At 36.9% G+C, this 18,183-nt stretch overlaps 1 protein-coding gene across 1 annotated transcript in view; it reads left to right on the top strand.

Annotated features, from left to right (window-relative positions):
• The window catches only part of SKAP2 (src kinase associated phosphoprotein 2), a gene marked incomplete at both ends in the record, with an annotated part of 37,318 nt that overhangs the window by 6,291 nt on the left and 12,844 nt on the right, over nucleotides 1-18,183 (top strand). The window contains 3 exon segments of the mRNA XM_010158010.1: nucleotides 2,724-2,848; nucleotides 3,757-3,820; nucleotides 4,146-4,250. Coding sequence (XP_010156312.1) covers nucleotides 2,724-2,848; nucleotides 3,757-3,820; nucleotides 4,146-4,250 — 294 coding nt within the window.

Here is an 18,183-nt window from a genome sequence, read left to right as displayed (position 1 = left end):
CATGGCAGCTTTAAACTGAAAGCCCGCACACCTATTTAGCTGCAAGCAAGCCTGTGCTGATAAATGAAGTTGAGGTCATCATTGAGTCTGATGACAAGATGGCCCTGCCTTCAAGCCCGCACCTGACTACTGTGCCTGGCCAAACGGCTACCATGGCTTACGGTCTGCTCTGTGGTTATCAGTTGATGGGGTTGGCCTCCAGTCCTACCTGGGAAGGCATGTTCTGCAAGAGCAACTGGGATTTGTGGGCTTCCATTGCTTGTCACCATCAAAGCACACAGCTGACCTGTGTCCTTCCATTCTGTATTTGTGGAGCCGTTTCTCAGGACATACTAGGTCTTACCGTTGGCTGGCTGCCACAGGGAGTGTGAATGCATACTGAGAGTCTTTCTCTCAACTTTAATGGGTTCTGGGTCAGCGCTGTGAAATGTCTCATCGTCTTAAAATTTCCTCATGGTCAACATTTTAAGCATATGCATAATGCTACACTGGCCTTTAATCAGGGGTGCTTTACCACACAGACAATTAGAAGCAAAGGTAGCAATGCTGTGACTAGTCTGTGGCTATAAAGGTCAGTGAAATAATATAATAACAAAGGATATGTATTTTTTTGGTAGTGCATACAGGTAATTTTCATTAGCACTGGAATGGTGTGTTCAGAGAGATAAGACAAAGACAGTATAAGCAATAAAACGATCAAATACAATATGGTTACCATGCGCTGCATTCCCCTTCCAGTGCAAAGTACAGCATCTTTCTGTTTTAACTGTAATGCTCTTTGAAAGAATGAGTACCGGTACAGAGATCATTTGAGATTAGCTCTGTAGAACTGTATTACCATAAAAGGGATCATCCATGTCACAGAGAAGCAGTTTCAGAAGTAATCCAAGAGACTAAATTTGAATACTTACCTCATTTTTATCTTGACAAAATGTTTTTACCTTTTGAACCCGGTGTTTGTTTATTCTGTCTGCATACTCCTGTCTTCTTGGGTTTTGATAAACCTCCAGCATGGGAGAGTGAGAAATTAATGTGTTTCACTTCATCTTCTCCCTGAGGTCACAAGTGAGGGAACAATAAAATTTCTAGGCAGAAATGAATTTCATCAAAAGGGGGCCTAGTTAAGCTACTGCAAGTTAGTATTTCTAATATGTGCCTTAGTGCAATTCCATGAATTTTGCATCTGTGTGCTGTTTGATTGACATAGGGGTGGAGGATTGAGCAAATATAAAATATTAGTACTGTATCATTAGTACTTAATTAAGACATAATGAAACTTAGAATGGGGGAAGGACTAGAAGAGAAAATAGAGCAGTTCCCTGTATTTTCTCATTTAATGGTGTTATTTGGTATTTACCTGCCCTGAGTGAGAGTTCATAAAAAGGTGAAAGGATGAAAAATTTGTGTCCATGTGCATATAAGAATACTAGCAAGAGTATTTGTATGGTGACAGACCTTATGCCCATTGATGTTCATGTTGCTATGTTAGCCAATTTTTGCCCTCTCAGAAGTGGAAAAAAGGATTTGCTTTCCTATTAGATTTCCAGAAAGATGACAAAATAATGTTAAAAATTGTAGTTCTTTCCTGTTTTATCTACTATAGAACTTTTCTTCTTGTGTTGACAAACATAAGCAATGGATGTTCGATTTGTACCCATTTGGTTCAGCAATACTTCAAGTAGCTTTGCTGTTGTGCCTGATGCTTATTGTTAATTAATGCTTTTCTCTACTGTGGAAAAACCCCACGCTTAATGGTATTTTCTTTCATTTGCAACTGCACTTTGTTCTTTGTTTGCCTGAGCAAAATGTGACTGATGATGCCTATCTTCACTTCAGCACTGTACTGCGGTCTACAGAAATTGCAAAACTGAATTACTTTTTTGGTTTGTTTTTAATATTCACCAAAGCATGCCAGAGCATATAAAATCAGATGTAGGGTTTGTTCTGAAGAGCTCAGGAGTGCTCAGGTGCCACTTGCCCAACATGCAGTATATTTGAACTCAGGCCTGTTCTAAGTGATACTTTTATAAACCAGAACCTTTGAAAAGTAGGATTGTCTTTAAAACAACCACATGGCTCCACATAATAAACTGTGGTAGGGCTCAGTACTTTTATTAGCTAATTAAACATTTGCTACATTGAGAGAAATGCTTTTGGAACACACACCTGAATTTATAACAAAATTCATTCTGTATGTGTGCCATGTGGAAAGGAGGCACGTCTGGGAGTGGGTGGGAGATTGTGAGAAGAAGCTTTTCCAATTGCTTAAAATGGGGTTTGAAGTTTGGGGTTTTTTTTGAGTGAAGTGGTTAGTTTAGAAGGGAGCTCAGCAAGTTCTGAGCTGGACAGGTTTTCCCATTGGTTTACTGAACCTGAAAGAGACACTGATTTATAGGAAACGTGTCTTGTAAGTTCCAGTTCTTGGCTTTCCCTAGGTACAAGTGTCATAACATGCACTTCTTAGTAAATAAGACCACCATCTGCATACATCCCCCTGTGGAATTCCTTAGGCATCCTACAGAAAAACGTAATTCTGTGTACATCTTCCTTTAAAATAAAGCTTTATCTCCAGAAGCATCACTTAATCATTTTGCTAAAAACCTCCCTGTTCTTCGTAAAATTCATGAACTAGAAAACAAAATCTGAATAAACGATAACCTGCTGAGCCACTTACATTCACTGTTGTAAATGAAGCTCTAACTTTTGTTTTTTATCTCCAACAGACAAACAACAGAAAGGTGAATTTGCCTTAGAGGGCTACACCATCAGAATGAATAATAGCCTTCGGAAGGATGCAAAGAAAGATTGCTGTTTTGAAATCTCCGCTCCTGATAAGCGCATTTATCAGGTTGGACTTTTTTATGTTGCCTTGAAATTAAATTGATAAAGCCGTTAGAATTCCAGTTGCTGAATTAACATTTCAGTAAAAAAACTTTCACTGACATCTTAATGAAAAAAGGAAACCCTAGCTTGCTTATACTGTACATTCATATGCTAGGGAAAAAAAAAAATCTGATTTAAAATATGTATGTATGTGTTCAAATATTATCTTTCTGGACAAGAGCAAGGAAATTTATCATCTTTATCTGTTGGTCATTTCAATGGTAGTATTTTAATATCTATTGTATAGTATGTCTGTGTGATTTCTTGGATGAATTAAACAGTAAAAAAAAAAATTAAAATATATATCAGTGTTAAATACATTGTATTGGTCATGGCTTTGGAAGGAAAATCTACGTAAAGGCACATATCAGCTGTGCAATTCAGAGATCTATCAGCTAGACATCAATATGGAATGTAAGTTTAATAAGTTTTAAATATCTGAGATTGCAGTTGAAAGCCAGTTAATTAAGCTGTCAGGTAGTGTGTTGGAGTCTGACAAGAACATTTTTAAGAAAACTGTACCCAGCAGTCTAAAGAAATTCATGGGTGTCTTCTAATTGTCAAGGGCAAATTTTGTTCATCAGTTCTGGCTTTGACATTGATGAAGAGAAGCAGCTTTTTTCTGCACAGCTGCCAGCTGCTGATCAGAGTTTCAAATCCATCATCCTCTCCTTCAATTACGTAAATTTGTCAAAATTAGCTGTACATTATAAGAAGCATCCTTGCAAGAAAAGTACCAGAAGACATGAAAAGAATTACTAATCATTTCTTGAGGAAGTGATGAGAGTGCTACAGTCCTTTTTTTTATTGCTAATGAAATTGTAGCTGTGTTTTTGTCATTACTGCTAGTAGTTATTAATAAATGTTTAATAGTTTACAGCGGCCACTCCCAAAGAAGCAGAGGAATGGGTACAGCAAGTCAAATTTGTAATTCAAGGTAAGCCAGCCAGTAGAGCAGTAGGCTTTATTGCCAATGCCGTAGAGATGGTAGTTCTGTCCATTAACATATCGGTCATGTTTGTATATGTAGCATTCCCACTTGTCCAAGTTTTGAATAGGGAGTCCTAGTTTTCAATCATGTGGTAACTTTTATATGACTTCTCTCCTTTTGCAAGATTTTTGCTTTTCTCCAAGACTATTTAGCTTGAAAGCTTTCCCTTATGACCGTTATAAGAAAATAAGAATATACTGTAGCCACCAGGTCTTCGGCTTAGGCATTCTTTTCCAGTAAATGCTAACTTTTTTAAACCGCTGTTACATAGATATGGAATCTAATACTATTCCTGAGGAGGAGGAAGAGGAATATGATGATGTTGGACAAGCGGGCAGTGAACCATTAGATGATAGCATTTATGAAGAAGTTAAAGGTATTGTTGAAATTATTTACTTTATGACTTGTGATCGTTTTGTCTTCTCTACTTCCAGTTTGATAATTCTGAGTGGCTAAAAGTAAGTGAGTAAAGTAACCTGATGAATAAGATACTTTCAGATTTCAAGTTTTTCTATGACACTGAGAAAAGAATGTGTCTTCAACTAGGTCTGGGTGAGAACAGTTCGGTTTTCTGTAGCAGGGGCATGAAAATAGTGCAGAATGTGTTAAAAGTGGTCTCAGGGGACTTGCGGCTCATTAACATTCTCTGGTATGCAATTTTTTAAAATTAAAAAATTGACTTACCTTACACCTTTTTCCACCAACTTCCCCATCATTTTTTTCTTGATTTAATTTGGCATTTGTACTAAGCATAAGTTCTCTATCAGTCCATATGTTATCAGCTGCTGTCTAATACATGATATTACAATCCTGCAAGAAAGCAATGTGTTGGCCTGAAAGAGCGCTGGAGCTGAACTGTAAATAAAGCAACGTGAGTATTGATGTTGTTTTGTTTCGTGTGTTCCAGCGTGACTGTGATTATACAGAAACCTTTTACTGTGGACTTTCTGATGTGACCAAATGATTATTCCTCTAGATGTCCAAATGTATCTATCGGATGGCAAAACAAAAATAAAAAAGCATGGTAAAGCTCTTGGAGTTGATTGTAGACATTCAAGTACTAGGAGAAAGGTGCTTGTTCTTGATTATATTTTAAGAAGCTATGGAAAAATCCATTTTTCAGTTACCATTAGTTAACAAATTATATTTTAAGGTGATACAACCATTAATCGCATTGTATGAAAAAATGTTTTGCTGGCAGGAGGAGTGAGTTGATAGTTGGAGGGGGTAGAGACAGATGTGGAAAAATTAATCTTTTGATCTGTTAGGTCACTTTCTTCTTTAATTGCATGTACAAATTGATATTTACCATAGAAGCATCATTTTGCTTGTTCTCAGTGTTAGTCAGTGTTTTACTGTGGTTATTCAGGTAGAGTCAAAAGCGTCAGAACTGCCGAAGATTTCCGAACTTGTAAAACCTTCCTTGCAAGATTCTTCAGGAAAAGAAAGTGTTATACTGTCTTCAACAAACTAAGCTTTTGTCTTTTTGTTTTTAATAAAATCTTGGTTAAGCAAAATTAAAAGTATTGTCAATAAAGGCCTTGTTTTGCTTAATTAGGTATTTATTTTCTACCTTAGTACACTATATAATTTTGCAGTCTACAGCTGGATCTTATAAGCTGTCACATAACCTCTAAACCTGTACTATTAGATAATTGTCTGTGTGTCATGTTCTAGCTTAGTGTTGTTCTAAACAGTTGAGTTGTCCTTGTGAGAAGAGAGAACACTTGCCAACTTTGAAGATGTGGTCATCTGTTATAGCCCATGAAGACCAAATTTTTCTATTAACTCAGGGTTTCAATGACATAATTTTAAAGTGTCTTCGGTATTGTCTTCTGTTGTTTCATATCTCTGAAGCACATACCCAAAACTTGATCCTTTCTACAACCTCAACTCTGTGTACTGTATACAATACTTTTGCACAACAGGGGAAAAGAGGTGTTAATGAAAACTTACCTATAACACAAGATTGAAAATTAAGATGTCTTTTTTCCTTCTGTTCTCCTTCTGCTCACAAACTTTCATTATAGCAATAGTTTCCATGGCGTACAGTATAGGTTCCATTAAAACGATTCTAAAGATAAGGTTTGACTCGTACTTTTAAACAAAGTCTTTTAAATAGTTTAAAAAATTTATATTGAATGTTGTTTCAGAACTTTTTTCTGAAATTGAATATGAAGATAGGGAATGATCATCTTGTTTCTATCTTACGGTTACTCTTTAAGCAGCTTTATTGCTTTAATTTTTACTAACAGTTAACCTCTGCAGTTAATCAGGATAACTTAACACCATCCTCATTGTATCTTGTCGCGGGATTACTTGAGCTTTGAAGCACCATTTTTATGATGATGTACCCTTGTCATGAGCATGGAGGTGGGGGAAAGAAAGTAAAATCTATACTTCCTTCTTCCCAAGAAGTAAATCAATGATTATGCAGTGGAGTTTGAGGGTAAGTTTGATCTGTCACTCGTGAACACCAACTCATAGCAAATATTTGTGTTCTCAAAATGTAGTGTCAGATGTATTGGCTTTTTGGCACTAGAAGTGAAGATTTCACAGCTCATTGTTAATGAAAATGCCTTTTCAGGGGACCTTAGCTTATTTTAGAGTTTTCAAAATATCACAGTCAGGGTCTGTGGGCCCAACAGTGTTTGGTGTCAAGCAGTCCCAGTTTGTGGATTCACAGCTATATAATCAGTTCCTAAAACCAGTAAGCTAAATGAAGGAACTGTTAATTGGTCATTGTAAACCAGAGCAGTAGGTTCAAGTCAGCAGGTGGTTACAGAATCTGAGATGTTACCTTTGATGGCTGCTGTTATGTCAGTATATTACATATCCTGTTATGTTGTCCAAATTCCTTCCAGCATTTGTTGCTTGCTTCAAGTAGTTAGGGAATTCTTTGCTTCTTGTCCGCGGAAGTTGTATATATTGCTGATGTGCTATCAATTTTTAATTTTTTTTTTTTTACACAGAAACAATTCTAAGGGCTTTTGATTAGTAAATGAAGTTATTTCATATTATAAAGTAAAAGTAGGGTCTGGAATATTTGAAGCTAAAAAGACTAGATATAAGGATTGTAATTTTTGAGGACAGTACTAAAGATGAGTTTCCAGAGTGGTTACTGAAAGTGTTTTGAATAATTTCCATTAAACTTCTTTTAGATTCAAGAAGATTGCAAGAGATTTTTTTGTTTGTTTGTTTCTTTTTCAAGCAGTGAGGATAGGTGATTCTTCAAAATAATTTTTTCAAAGGTTGCATCTCAGTGTTGTTAAGAAATTAATATTTTTCACTTGTTTAGCCAGTGCATTATTTTTATATATGGAGTATTTTTCCCAATAATATCTTGCTGATAGGTGGAGTACTAGATAAGGAGAATGCGGTGCTACAGGGCTTACTCAGTTTGCTGTAGATTGAAAGTAATTAGAATAATACAACGGTAGTGAAAAGCAGTTGTAAACTACCTTTTGGTGTCAGGAAATAGTAAAGATTTTTTTTTTTTCCTGTCCAAGATGTGGACAGTTTTATTGTCTTGATCACTGGGATTCTGGGTCTACTGAGTGTCTTTGATTATATGCCAGACATGGCAATAATTGAAAAACAATCTCTTTCACCTGTATATTGCTGAATCCCAACTGCTATGATGAAATGGAGCTGTATCTGAATTCTCTGTCACTCTGGGTTTTAAGGCTTATTATGGGTTGTATATATATGAGTGTCCTTCAGCACGAGACATGAGTTGTGAATCCAGACAACTGTTTGTATTTAAAGACATCACATCCGGAAAGTGGTTAGGAACTTGGTATGTGGACCTCAGCTTTGGTTTGCCACAAAAGCTTGGGCTTTATCTTCAATTAATGTAATCCTACATCTAAAGAGGTAACCTTTTCTTTCTATTGATGTTAGGTGTCAGTGATGAAAGAGGAGGTAAGACATTCTGGTGTAGGTGAACATTGCGTAGGAAGTGGCAAGGAAAAATAAGGTTCACAGGCTGTTCTGTGTTTCTTGAAAAGTGAATATGAAGTGGTGGTGTGTGAACAACAGGTGGCCCATAGCTGTCGGGAAGGTCTGCTGTTCATGATGCAGTTCAACCCCTGTTCCTCCATCACACACATGTTCACAGACATGCAAGTGAGGAGGCCAATAAAAATAGAATAATAACTGTGTATTCATATTTAGTCTGATTTGCATGTGAGGGATGTAGTCACTGATTTGACTTGGAGTGGGGTTGTCCACTGAGAAATACTCTCAGAAAAGAGTATTCTTTATTTAGTAATATACTTGTGTTGCTGAAAATTTGATCAGTTATGAGATTCAAAGCAGTTAATTACAATATCTACAGTAAATGGAAAATGTGTGCTGTTAAGTTTAGGTATTTATTCTCCCCTCTTTGAACAGCATGCAAGACTTCATAGTTTTCAGATGTTACGGACTTCATATGTTTCAGAGTTTACAAATGAAAAAAATAGAAGTGAACCTTCCCGAAGTTCTGGTATGAAAAATTGAAGGAAAGGCTGTGTTTGTCAAAGTCTTGGGTTAGCAAAGGCTGAATTTTATTTCTGTATTTCAGATACTAGAAAAAAACCAAACCCAAACTAAAAAAAAACCCCACCCTAAACTCCAATCACAGAACCCCCCACCCCCAAATAAACCAGGAATAGATTGTTGAATCTGCATTGTCTATTGGCATTTTGAAGCTTATTTACTTAAATTTAGAAGACATGACTTAGTATCTGAAAAAGAAGTATTTTTAATCATGTGTTTTTATGCTTAAAGAACTCTTTCGAAAACTAACTAGCACGCAACTCATTGAAAGAAAATTACTTACTGAAATAAGGTATTTTATTGCAAGTACAGATCAATTATTTTTATACTATTTTCTGTGCACCAGCACTAACCAACGTTTGACACTATTGATTTGTAAAACCAATCTGATGTGAACAGTGTATGATACAAGTTGTTTGTTATTAAGAGATAGAATCCTGTCTCAGAAAAGCTTGTCATCCTGCCAGGACAAAATCACACAAAGTAATTTTACTTGTATCATGTTTTTTTTCAGTGTTGACTCTGTTTCTGACAGCTGGCTTCATGTTAAATGTGAACAAAGCTTTGTTTATGCACGCATGTCTTCAGTGGGTTATGCACCCAAAGTTCAATTCTTTTGAAAGCAAAGTATTTTTCTGTGGTAGCACTGGTTTTATCTAATTAAGAAGCAGTGCAATAATTCTAATACAAAGCATTGAGAAGAAATGTCTTGGTGTGTGAGATAGTTTATTAACCATAAATTTGAGGAATTGCTGTAGTTTAGCAAGTTCAAAGCAAAATGTCAATTGCATTATGTATATTTATGAAAATAGAAATGTTGGGCTTGCTCTACTGCTTGGATATAGCTGTGATGAATACTGTATAGATAGATCAAGCAACCTTTGCTTTTTGAATTTGTGACGAATGACTGCATATCAGGCTGTTAAAACCATTAGGTAGATGGTTTTTTTGAGAAACAAGAGCAACCAGAGGTTATGTGGTGCCTCAGGCTGTCGCTTCACAACTTTTCTGGTTTCCACAAGGTAGCTATTAAAGAACCGTAATTTATACAACTAGATTCTCAAATAAGACCCAGCAAGGTGGGCTTTAAAGGCTGAATTAATCACTCTGTTACTGTCAATACAAATCTCTTTTTTTGAATTTTTCAGCCTTCAGAAAGGCATCAGCATAAATCCTTCTGTAGATGTCTTTTGCTCTCGGTGTGCTTTTTTATCTGCTACTTACTTCCCACTCTCCTTAAAATGAAGAAATTAACGAAGAACAAAATACTACTAATTAACTAGAGCTTCATGAATTTTGCTGGCTGTATGCATGTACAGCTGATTCGCTTGTGCGTTAGTGTACTGTGTTTGGAATGGATGTCATGTTCAGTTTACACATACACAAGGAAGGCAACATAGGAAAAGGCTGTCTGTTTCCTTGTCTTGGCTGCTGCTCCCTGGGCTAGGTAGGAGTCTTTGAAAGAAGCAGGCTGGTTGCTTGTAGGAGAGGAAAACCGTCAGTAGGGTACAGCTTCCAGACCACACAGTGGACCAGACAGAGGGGTCAAGATGCAGCAGTCTGCTGTGCCCTACAGTAGAGGGAGGGATGGTCCAGGGAAGTGCAGATACACAGATGAGCTTCACCAATGAATGAAAGAATGTTGTATTAGGAAGCCAGAAGAGGCTGGAAAGTTTTTGGCAAGTCAGTGAGATTTTGATTAGACAGTAAGGTTAAAAGGACAATTTTCTCATCCGGAAAGGGGGTGGCACAGGGGATATTTAGTTTGTCCTTTTTCTGAGGTCTACTTTTTCCTAACAAATCTTGATTTCCTCCATGTAAAAACTTTGTGTTCTAATGAAAACTAGTTTAAGATATCAGGAACTTCAATATCCTTAAGGAAGAGGTTTCAGTACTTCCATCTTTTCTTTGTGGAAGGGTTTTTGTCTTAGCAAGCTGTAATAATTATTCTGTCCTTGAATTGTGAAGGCAGCCATGAGTAACACGGGGAATTAGAGGGAATCTCATTTTCAAAACAAAGCACTGTCTGCAGAAAACCTTGTGGATACTACCATGAGGGTCATCCTTCCATTCTCCCAAAATATACTAACTGAATCTATACCTACTTCCGTACCTGTCTCAATTTCATTTCCTTACAAAGCGAGTCATCTCAGTTCCTAAATGCTGAACAATAGTTTCAGATAATTCAGTAAACAAAAGTTTAAGATGGATATAATTTTGTCATAATTTCCATATGGGTCATAAGACCCAATGTCTCAGGCCTACAGATGGTAGCTCTTACGGTGCAACTGGGACTGTGTTGTGTCTCTGAGAGCTGCGTAATCCGAAGTACTGGCTGTGAGGATATTCAAGTAATTAGGGACTCCAGGGGCCCTGTTTTTTTCTGAGATCCAGCTGTATGCCAATCCCACAGTAACATGGGGAGCTACCTGGGGAGCAGTTGTCACCTCCTGCTTATGAACTGTTTCCAGATCCCTGCCGTCCTACCTGATCTTTCTTGTGGTATGTGGCATCTAGGGCTAGCCAGAGCTGGCACCCAGAGTTGCTGGTCCCACTCTGGAATTAACATGACAATAGGGGAAATGGGATGGTATTTGTAGAAATGAATGGGAATGTTACCCAAAATATGGTACATGTGAACAGTGTGCATTGCAGCTGTAATTTTCTGCTTATTTCTGATTTAACCTGATTTTTGTTTACTAGTGTATCATAACAAGAGTACTTTTACAATTGCCTTATTTCATCATTTAAGCTGGAGAAAGGATTTAGCACAGCTGACATAATTTGATGGCATGGGTCATAAACAGTGAAAAGAGGCAGTAGTGTGGGTTTGTTACTTTTCATGAAAATTACCCAAAGTGTGAAAGCTGATGATTTTATTTCGCACACTCCCCTCACCCCCACCCCCAATGTGCAATTAATAGTAAACACAGAGAATGCAAAAATGTCTTGGAAGAACATTTTTAAAGGAGTTATAAGAGAAGCATCTGGGAGCCAGACTTTTCTTGTGGAAACATGCCAACAACTGTATTGTGTTTCCTTTCACTAAAGTGAGCTAAGCTGAACTGCCTTGTCTTCTGTCCCTTTTTGAGGAAGTTCACTTCTGGAATCAGACTATAAATTTGAATACTTTAACTCTGCAGGTTATTAAAGGGTATTATATGGTTTCAACAAGATGCTTTCTTTATAAATTCTGTGTATGTAAATATTATGTCAAGTCACATTTGTCACAATTAGGGATATGTAGTTTTCAGAAGTGGCTTTTAAATTTAAATCTTGCTGCTGATCAACGAGTATGGGAAACTTTACTTGACATTTACAGACTTTTTTTTCTGTGTATCATATAAATTTAAGCCTCAGAAATATAACCCCTGCAGATAGTTGTCAAATAACACTGTAATACAGAGTTACACAGTATAGATTAGTTAATTGAATATTTGATTGCTAGATATATTTACATAGAGAACTATTTATATTTTCTATGTAGATTTTAATAGCCACCACATTTATTTTAGAAAAACATTTTAATAATAAGGTTTATAAAATGTCATGTTGAGCGCTTAAACTATTTACATAACTAAGAGCTATTACGGGTTCAGAGAACAAACACATTTATTTTAGTCACAGTGAGTTCACATAAATCTTTATTATGTTTACGTATAAGAATGTACTTACGTGCATGCCACACGTATATAGGCAAGCAATCTCTACTGCAAATTCTTGTGAATCTACACTGCAACCATGGAATCAACTTCAAAATCATTGTTTGTCTTGTCCCTTTGAGCTACTAATCTGCATTCTGTCCAATAATTGCAATACCTTTTTGGGAGGGTGAGGGGGAAGACAGAGGAGGAGCACTTATTATTAAGCAGCTAAATAGTTAGATGAACGTGTAGAAGCATTAAACCCCAGAAGCTTTCCTTTACGTTGTTGAGGCCTGCTAAGAGCAGTATCTAAAAATATAAAATATTCCTTCTTTAAATGTTTAGGTATGGATTTAGGTAAGATGCCTATTACCTCTATTTTGTATGCCAAATTTGAGGCTTTAGGAACATTTTTAGAAGTGAAGCCAAAATTACGCTTTTGTTGGAAGCTAACGTGAAATACTACCTTCAGAGATACTTCTGTTCAGGTGTGGAAGCTATCTAACCTCTTGATCAAAAAAATATAGGTAACATTTTAAAAAGTGCCTGGTCAAACTTAAGGAATTTGTAAGGAGCTGAATTCTGAAGTCACTTACAAAATTTTCACTTTGTTTGATGCCCCATCAAGTAATTTTTGTTTTCCGAGCTTAATATATTTTGACTAGTTCACGCAGCATGTAGGATTAGACAATCCTAAAAGACTTAATTTATCAGGACTTTCTTCATAAGGAAATAAAAAGGTCAGTGCAAAACCCATCCCTTATTTCAATGCAGTGCACATTGCACTTTGGCATATTTGTGTTGAATTTTATTAACAATAATTAGATCATTTTGTCAAAGAAATTTTGGTATTCCAAAATCAGACATTATAAATGGTCTTTCCTGGCACATACTCCTGATTTTTGTGCTTTTTTTCTTCCTCCTGTCCTCCGAAGCTTGCTATTGGCATAACCAAGATTTTACATACTTCTATTCCTCCTAATCCCATCACACTAATTCTTCTCCTCCTTTAACCTTAAATGGACAAACTGTTAATTCTTTTGTGTCTATGTTAGTCTAAGAAAAAAAAAATATAATGCAGCAAATGTGAAGTGATTGCTTTTTCTCTTTTAATTGGAGATTTAAAGTTACTTATTGTTTGGAAGACTGGTGCTAGGAACTGCACAACGAAGTTGATTCGGCTGTCACTCAAAACATGACTGAAGATTGCATATTTGCAAGAACTCCAAGTAGGCACTCCCAGCAGGAAGCTGAGTTAATGAAATCTTAATATATTCATAACTAAACCCAGGAATTGCTTGCACCTCTGTAAATTGTGCAGTTGTCCTAATGATTATATTCTGTTCTGTTGTTCAGGTGGCTGACCGTGTTTTTCCTCCCATTGTGCTACTTTGCTTTTAAAGCCTTAAGGGCTTTGTGAAACCGTAGAAACAGCAACTTTCATACTAACAACCTCTATGTTTGGTAAATGAACAAGATTTGTGGGGCCCGTAGAAGATACAGTCTTTTTACAAATTGGTTGTGACACAGAACGGGGCAAGGGCAGGGAAGCAAGGGTGCTGGGGGAAGGAAAGTAAAAGCAAGAAGAAAGCTGCTGACATATATTCAGGTCTCAACAAGTAGGGAAGCACAAAGCATGCTCCTGTATTTCCTGAAAACTTGGTAAAATTATGCACAGGGAGAAGATTATTAGAAGATTATTAGAGGGAGAAGATCCACTTTGCAACTGTGGACGACCTTGCCAACAATGCTCAATTTTCTGTCTGTCTGAGAGTAACTGCTTTTCCTCCAAGGACAGAGGTGTGTTCTTTGGTCACTTACTCTTCATACTTTCTGCCCTAAAACATTACAAAAAAAATACTTTCTTCTAGAAAATATTTTGTTCCTAGTTTTTTTCCTGTACACTAGTGGGGAGTTATGCAGTATCTTCCTTCTTTTAAAAACATGGGGTTTTTAATACACTGCACTAGTGTAGTTCATGTGGATGGGTATGTGTGCGATAATGTAGGAGAAATGCAGTGTCTTTTTTCACAGATGTATTCAGAAAGAGTTTTTTTTCCCCTCAAACAGTTCTTTAAACTTTTTTTTTCTCTCTCTACTACTTCACTCTGTTATTATTCTTCAGAGCAACACTTACATGATCCAAACAACATTCTTCTGCACAAGACCAGAGAATTGCAGCATTAGTGTGTTTTGTATTTGTCCCTAATGGGACTAGGATTGTTTTGGTTTGCTTCCCTCTTCAGTTTAGCAGATGCTGTAACCCCAAAATGCTTTTGTTAGGAAGGGAATAATCTGCTTTTTGGTTTTGATTAAGCCAAACCATAACATATGCTTAGATTCACTGGATGGTGTCACAGGAAGTTTGTGTTAAGAGAATGGGGTTTTTAGTCCCATAAATGGCTAAGCGATATTCCAGGACTCCAATGTCACTTCCTCTCCTTCTCACCTCCTTTTCCTGCAGCATTGATCCTAAGTTAATTTAGAACAAAATCTTTTTTCTGAGGATGATGAGGTTACTTTTCCAAGATCTTCTCTTCACTTTTAGCTGAGATTGGTTATGCATACTGCTTACACAATTAGGAGTAATGGTGGTGCACAGTAGCACCTTTTCAAGGCACAAGGAGTGCAACTGAGGGGGAAAAAAAAAAAGTGCAGGATTTCTCAAGGAATTCAGGAAACCTCACATCTGGAAACTTGGCAAGATCTGGATAAAACTTAGTCATTTGAGCTAATCCTTGTGTATAAAGTCATTAGCTTCAGCTGTCTCATACGTGAACTGTTAAAATGCACAGACCCTTACAAACTGCTGCTGAATAGCTTAGTGTGGAGTACCAAAAGCACCCAAATGCTGTTTCCTAGAAACTAGATCTAACTTTCAGAGTTAGAGCAGGGTGTTAGACTAAGCGCTTTCCACTGGTCGCTTCTATCCCAAAGTATGTCATGATTCTAGCTTTTTCATTTTGTACAGCCAATGCTATTTGGGGCCATTGGGAAGTCAGTACATTGTCAATAGTAATAACAGACTTCTGTTACCGTCTACTGGTTGGACACAGTGGTGCATATACTCAATCTTACTCTAGAATTTAAACAACGGTTGTTTTCAAAGAACTGATTACAACTTGTGCAAAAAGTGTTAGTTGGAGGTCCCATCCAGTTTAGCTGGTAGTATATTTGAATGAAACTTTTTGCCTTCATCTTGGAATAAGACTTGGATCACATGTGTTGAAAGGAATTGGGACTAGGAATTGGCATGGGTTGTCATCAACTAAAACAACAGCTTCTCAGGGTGCATATTTTTCATTAAATTGTATGTTTATATTATTCATAAACTGGACTTTTATTTACATATTCTGTTGGAATACAGTTCTGTATTGTCTGTTTACCATCATATTGGGAAATTCCCATGGACCGTTCAGATCCAGCTTCTGCTTCTGCTCATATTTTGAGGTCACCTCATCTGCAGTCCCAGTGTCTGGGTGACCCATTTCTGTCTCTGTCTCTTCTGCTTGTGTTGTGGAAATTGTTTTTTTCAGTCATGATTGTCATGCAGGAATAGAACTTCTCTGGATGGTAACTAGCTGACCCATAGAAGTAGGAATAAAATAAGAATTGTCCTCTCTTCTGCCATGGTAACAAATTCTTATGTTTATAATCTTGTCTATAAATAGCAACCAGCTTGTTTCCCGCTTCTCTGTTCTGGAGGTGTTTTCATCACCAAACTATGCACCCCAGTACAGTCAGATGGAACTTTAATAATATGATAGTCTGTCTCCCCCTCTCTACTGCCCCCCAGATACCACACCATGGTGAGAGAATAGCATCTTCATCAGCTTTTTCCAAGCGGTTTCATTTGTTTTCAGAGTGCACCACAGAGCTACTGGGAATGCAGGGTGAATTGTCAAGAAGTTGTGTGTAAATCTTCCAGTAATCTGTCACATCCAGGAGAAACTGTGGGAAAGGGATAGATCTGTGGGATTATTGGTGGATTATCAAAGCTAGTTTTGCTAGTTGGATTTGGAGATCTCTCCATAAAGGGTGTATCTGGAGTCTAAAAAAAGGCACCAGTAAGGAAAATCCCTGCCACTGTAAATAAACACCAAGGCAAATAAGCCTAGGATCAAGCAACACCTGGAGGATTGTTGGGATATCAAGCTGCTTAGCCTAAAAGACTGTAAGAGTTTGGGTAAAGTGTATAGGCAGTTACAGGTGTGTGTATAGTGAGACGACTGCAGAGGAACCGCTCCCCAAGGCTGGGGAGCACTGTCCTCAGGTAAGGCAGCTTGCTGGCCCTGCATGAAACGGGGTGGTAATTCTTACTACTTTGACCCCAGATGGTCTCTAGCCCTTACTCCTAATGCTAGCATAAGGTGTCAGTCTGGCCAAATTATAAAAACAATTTTGTTCTTAAATTTTGTGTGTTTATTCTTCCTTCCTTGGAATCTTTAAAGTTTTTTCTAAACAAATGATCTTGTTTGTAAATACACCAGTTCTTGATAATTTTGAAGAACATTACAGAGCTGGATTGATTTATGTTCCTTATTAGAGTAATAACCCATCTGTTATGGGCTTAGGTCAATTCACAATATTATAAATCTGGGACTTGATTCAAAGGTCCTGTTTGCATTTATTCTTCTATGTTTGAAAGTTCTTGTTTACATTTGTGCAGAGTCGTTATTTGGTAGCAAAAAAGCAGTGTGGAGGAGTAATACTCTTGGTGTTACCATCCCATTGTATGTTTTACTTTTTCTTGTGCAAAGCAGTATAGAACCGTGGCGTTCACTGTCAGCAGAGTTTTTCATGTACACCTTTTTGTTTGCATGCATCTGTCATTTCTGCTGAGTATGATAGTAGTCACTGTGATTTCTTTTTATTTTAATTGATAATTTAATAATGTAAGTATTTTTGTGAGGGTCTCTCTTCCAAGACCTGTTTGTATGCTTATAAACTTCTGACACCAGAGTGAGATTTCAAATGAAGATATATTAATGTGCATTACAAGCGTGTGATTACTTGTATCGTTATGAAATAGATGAAAAATTAGTTCACTGCAGCAGTTTTTATCTGAACTGATCAAAACATCTTCCAATGATTTTTCTAACAATATGTGATTGGTATAACAACTTCATATGTTGTGGAGTTCCATGCTGCAGCCGAGAGGCATGTAAATACAAGCTGCTTATTTGCAAGAAGCTTCCAGATTTGCAATATGATTGCTATGGAAACCACACAATGAAAACCTTCTAACCATCTGTGTGGTTTGGTAGGTTTTGCTGCATAACTGAGCTGTTTTTGTTTACTGTTATTACAGTGTTGAATAGAATATATTAACCCACAAACCGGGATTATTCAAAGTATAAACTAGTATTGTGCAATGACAATGTCTCAGAGACTAGAAGACAGTAGAATACCAAGTCATAATAGCATTAGAGTCTAATGTAAAAATGTGGTTAAGTAATGTGTTAGTAGAGGAAACTGCTAAGTTTATGCATATTTATCATGGAGATACAACATTCCATTGAAGGAATGCACTGTTCTAGACAAACTCGTATCCATTTTATGTTCAAGCAGTCTGATTTTTTTTTTTTTATTTTCCCTTCCCGCTGTAAGGAAAATTGGAAGAGAAAAAATAATCAATGGATTCATGTAAAAAACTTGGCTAGTGCAGAATTCATTGTTCACTTTTTAAATTGTGTGGATGGTAGAAACACCTATGATTGGGTGATTATATTTCTGCTTTTTCTTCAGACTCCAAGTTAAATAAGTAAATTATTTTCAACAGCTTTTGTGGACTAACTGAAAAAAAAATCAACAAATACAGTGTTGTGGTTTAACTCCGGCCAGCAAAACAGTTCCTTGTTGCATAGTCACCTCAAGAATTTTGTAGGTTTTTTGCCATTAGAGTTTCTGAGTACCAGCAGAGTATGGAGAATAACCTGTATCTCAGGGGTTCTTTGGATCTACAGCTCTGGGAGAGTTCACTGGTTTGTTAGTGTTGATTAGTCTCATTTTGACATAGTGAGAAAGTGGAGAAGAATATTTTCTCACTGCAGCGGTAGTGATGGTGTTAAGAAGAAATAGAGAGGAAATATTGCACCAGATTTTAAAGCTCTGCATGACTTC

The sequence above is a fragment of the Eurypyga helias genome, unplaced genomic scaffold (assembly GCF_000690775.1).
Source record: "Eurypyga helias isolate BGI_N326 unplaced genomic scaffold, ASM69077v1 scaffold21768, whole genome shotgun sequence".
In the NCBI taxonomy this organism is placed as follows: Eukaryota; Metazoa; Chordata; class Aves; order Eurypygiformes; family Eurypygidae; genus Eurypyga; species Eurypyga helias.
This window is presented reverse-complemented; position numbering and strand designations above follow the sequence as displayed.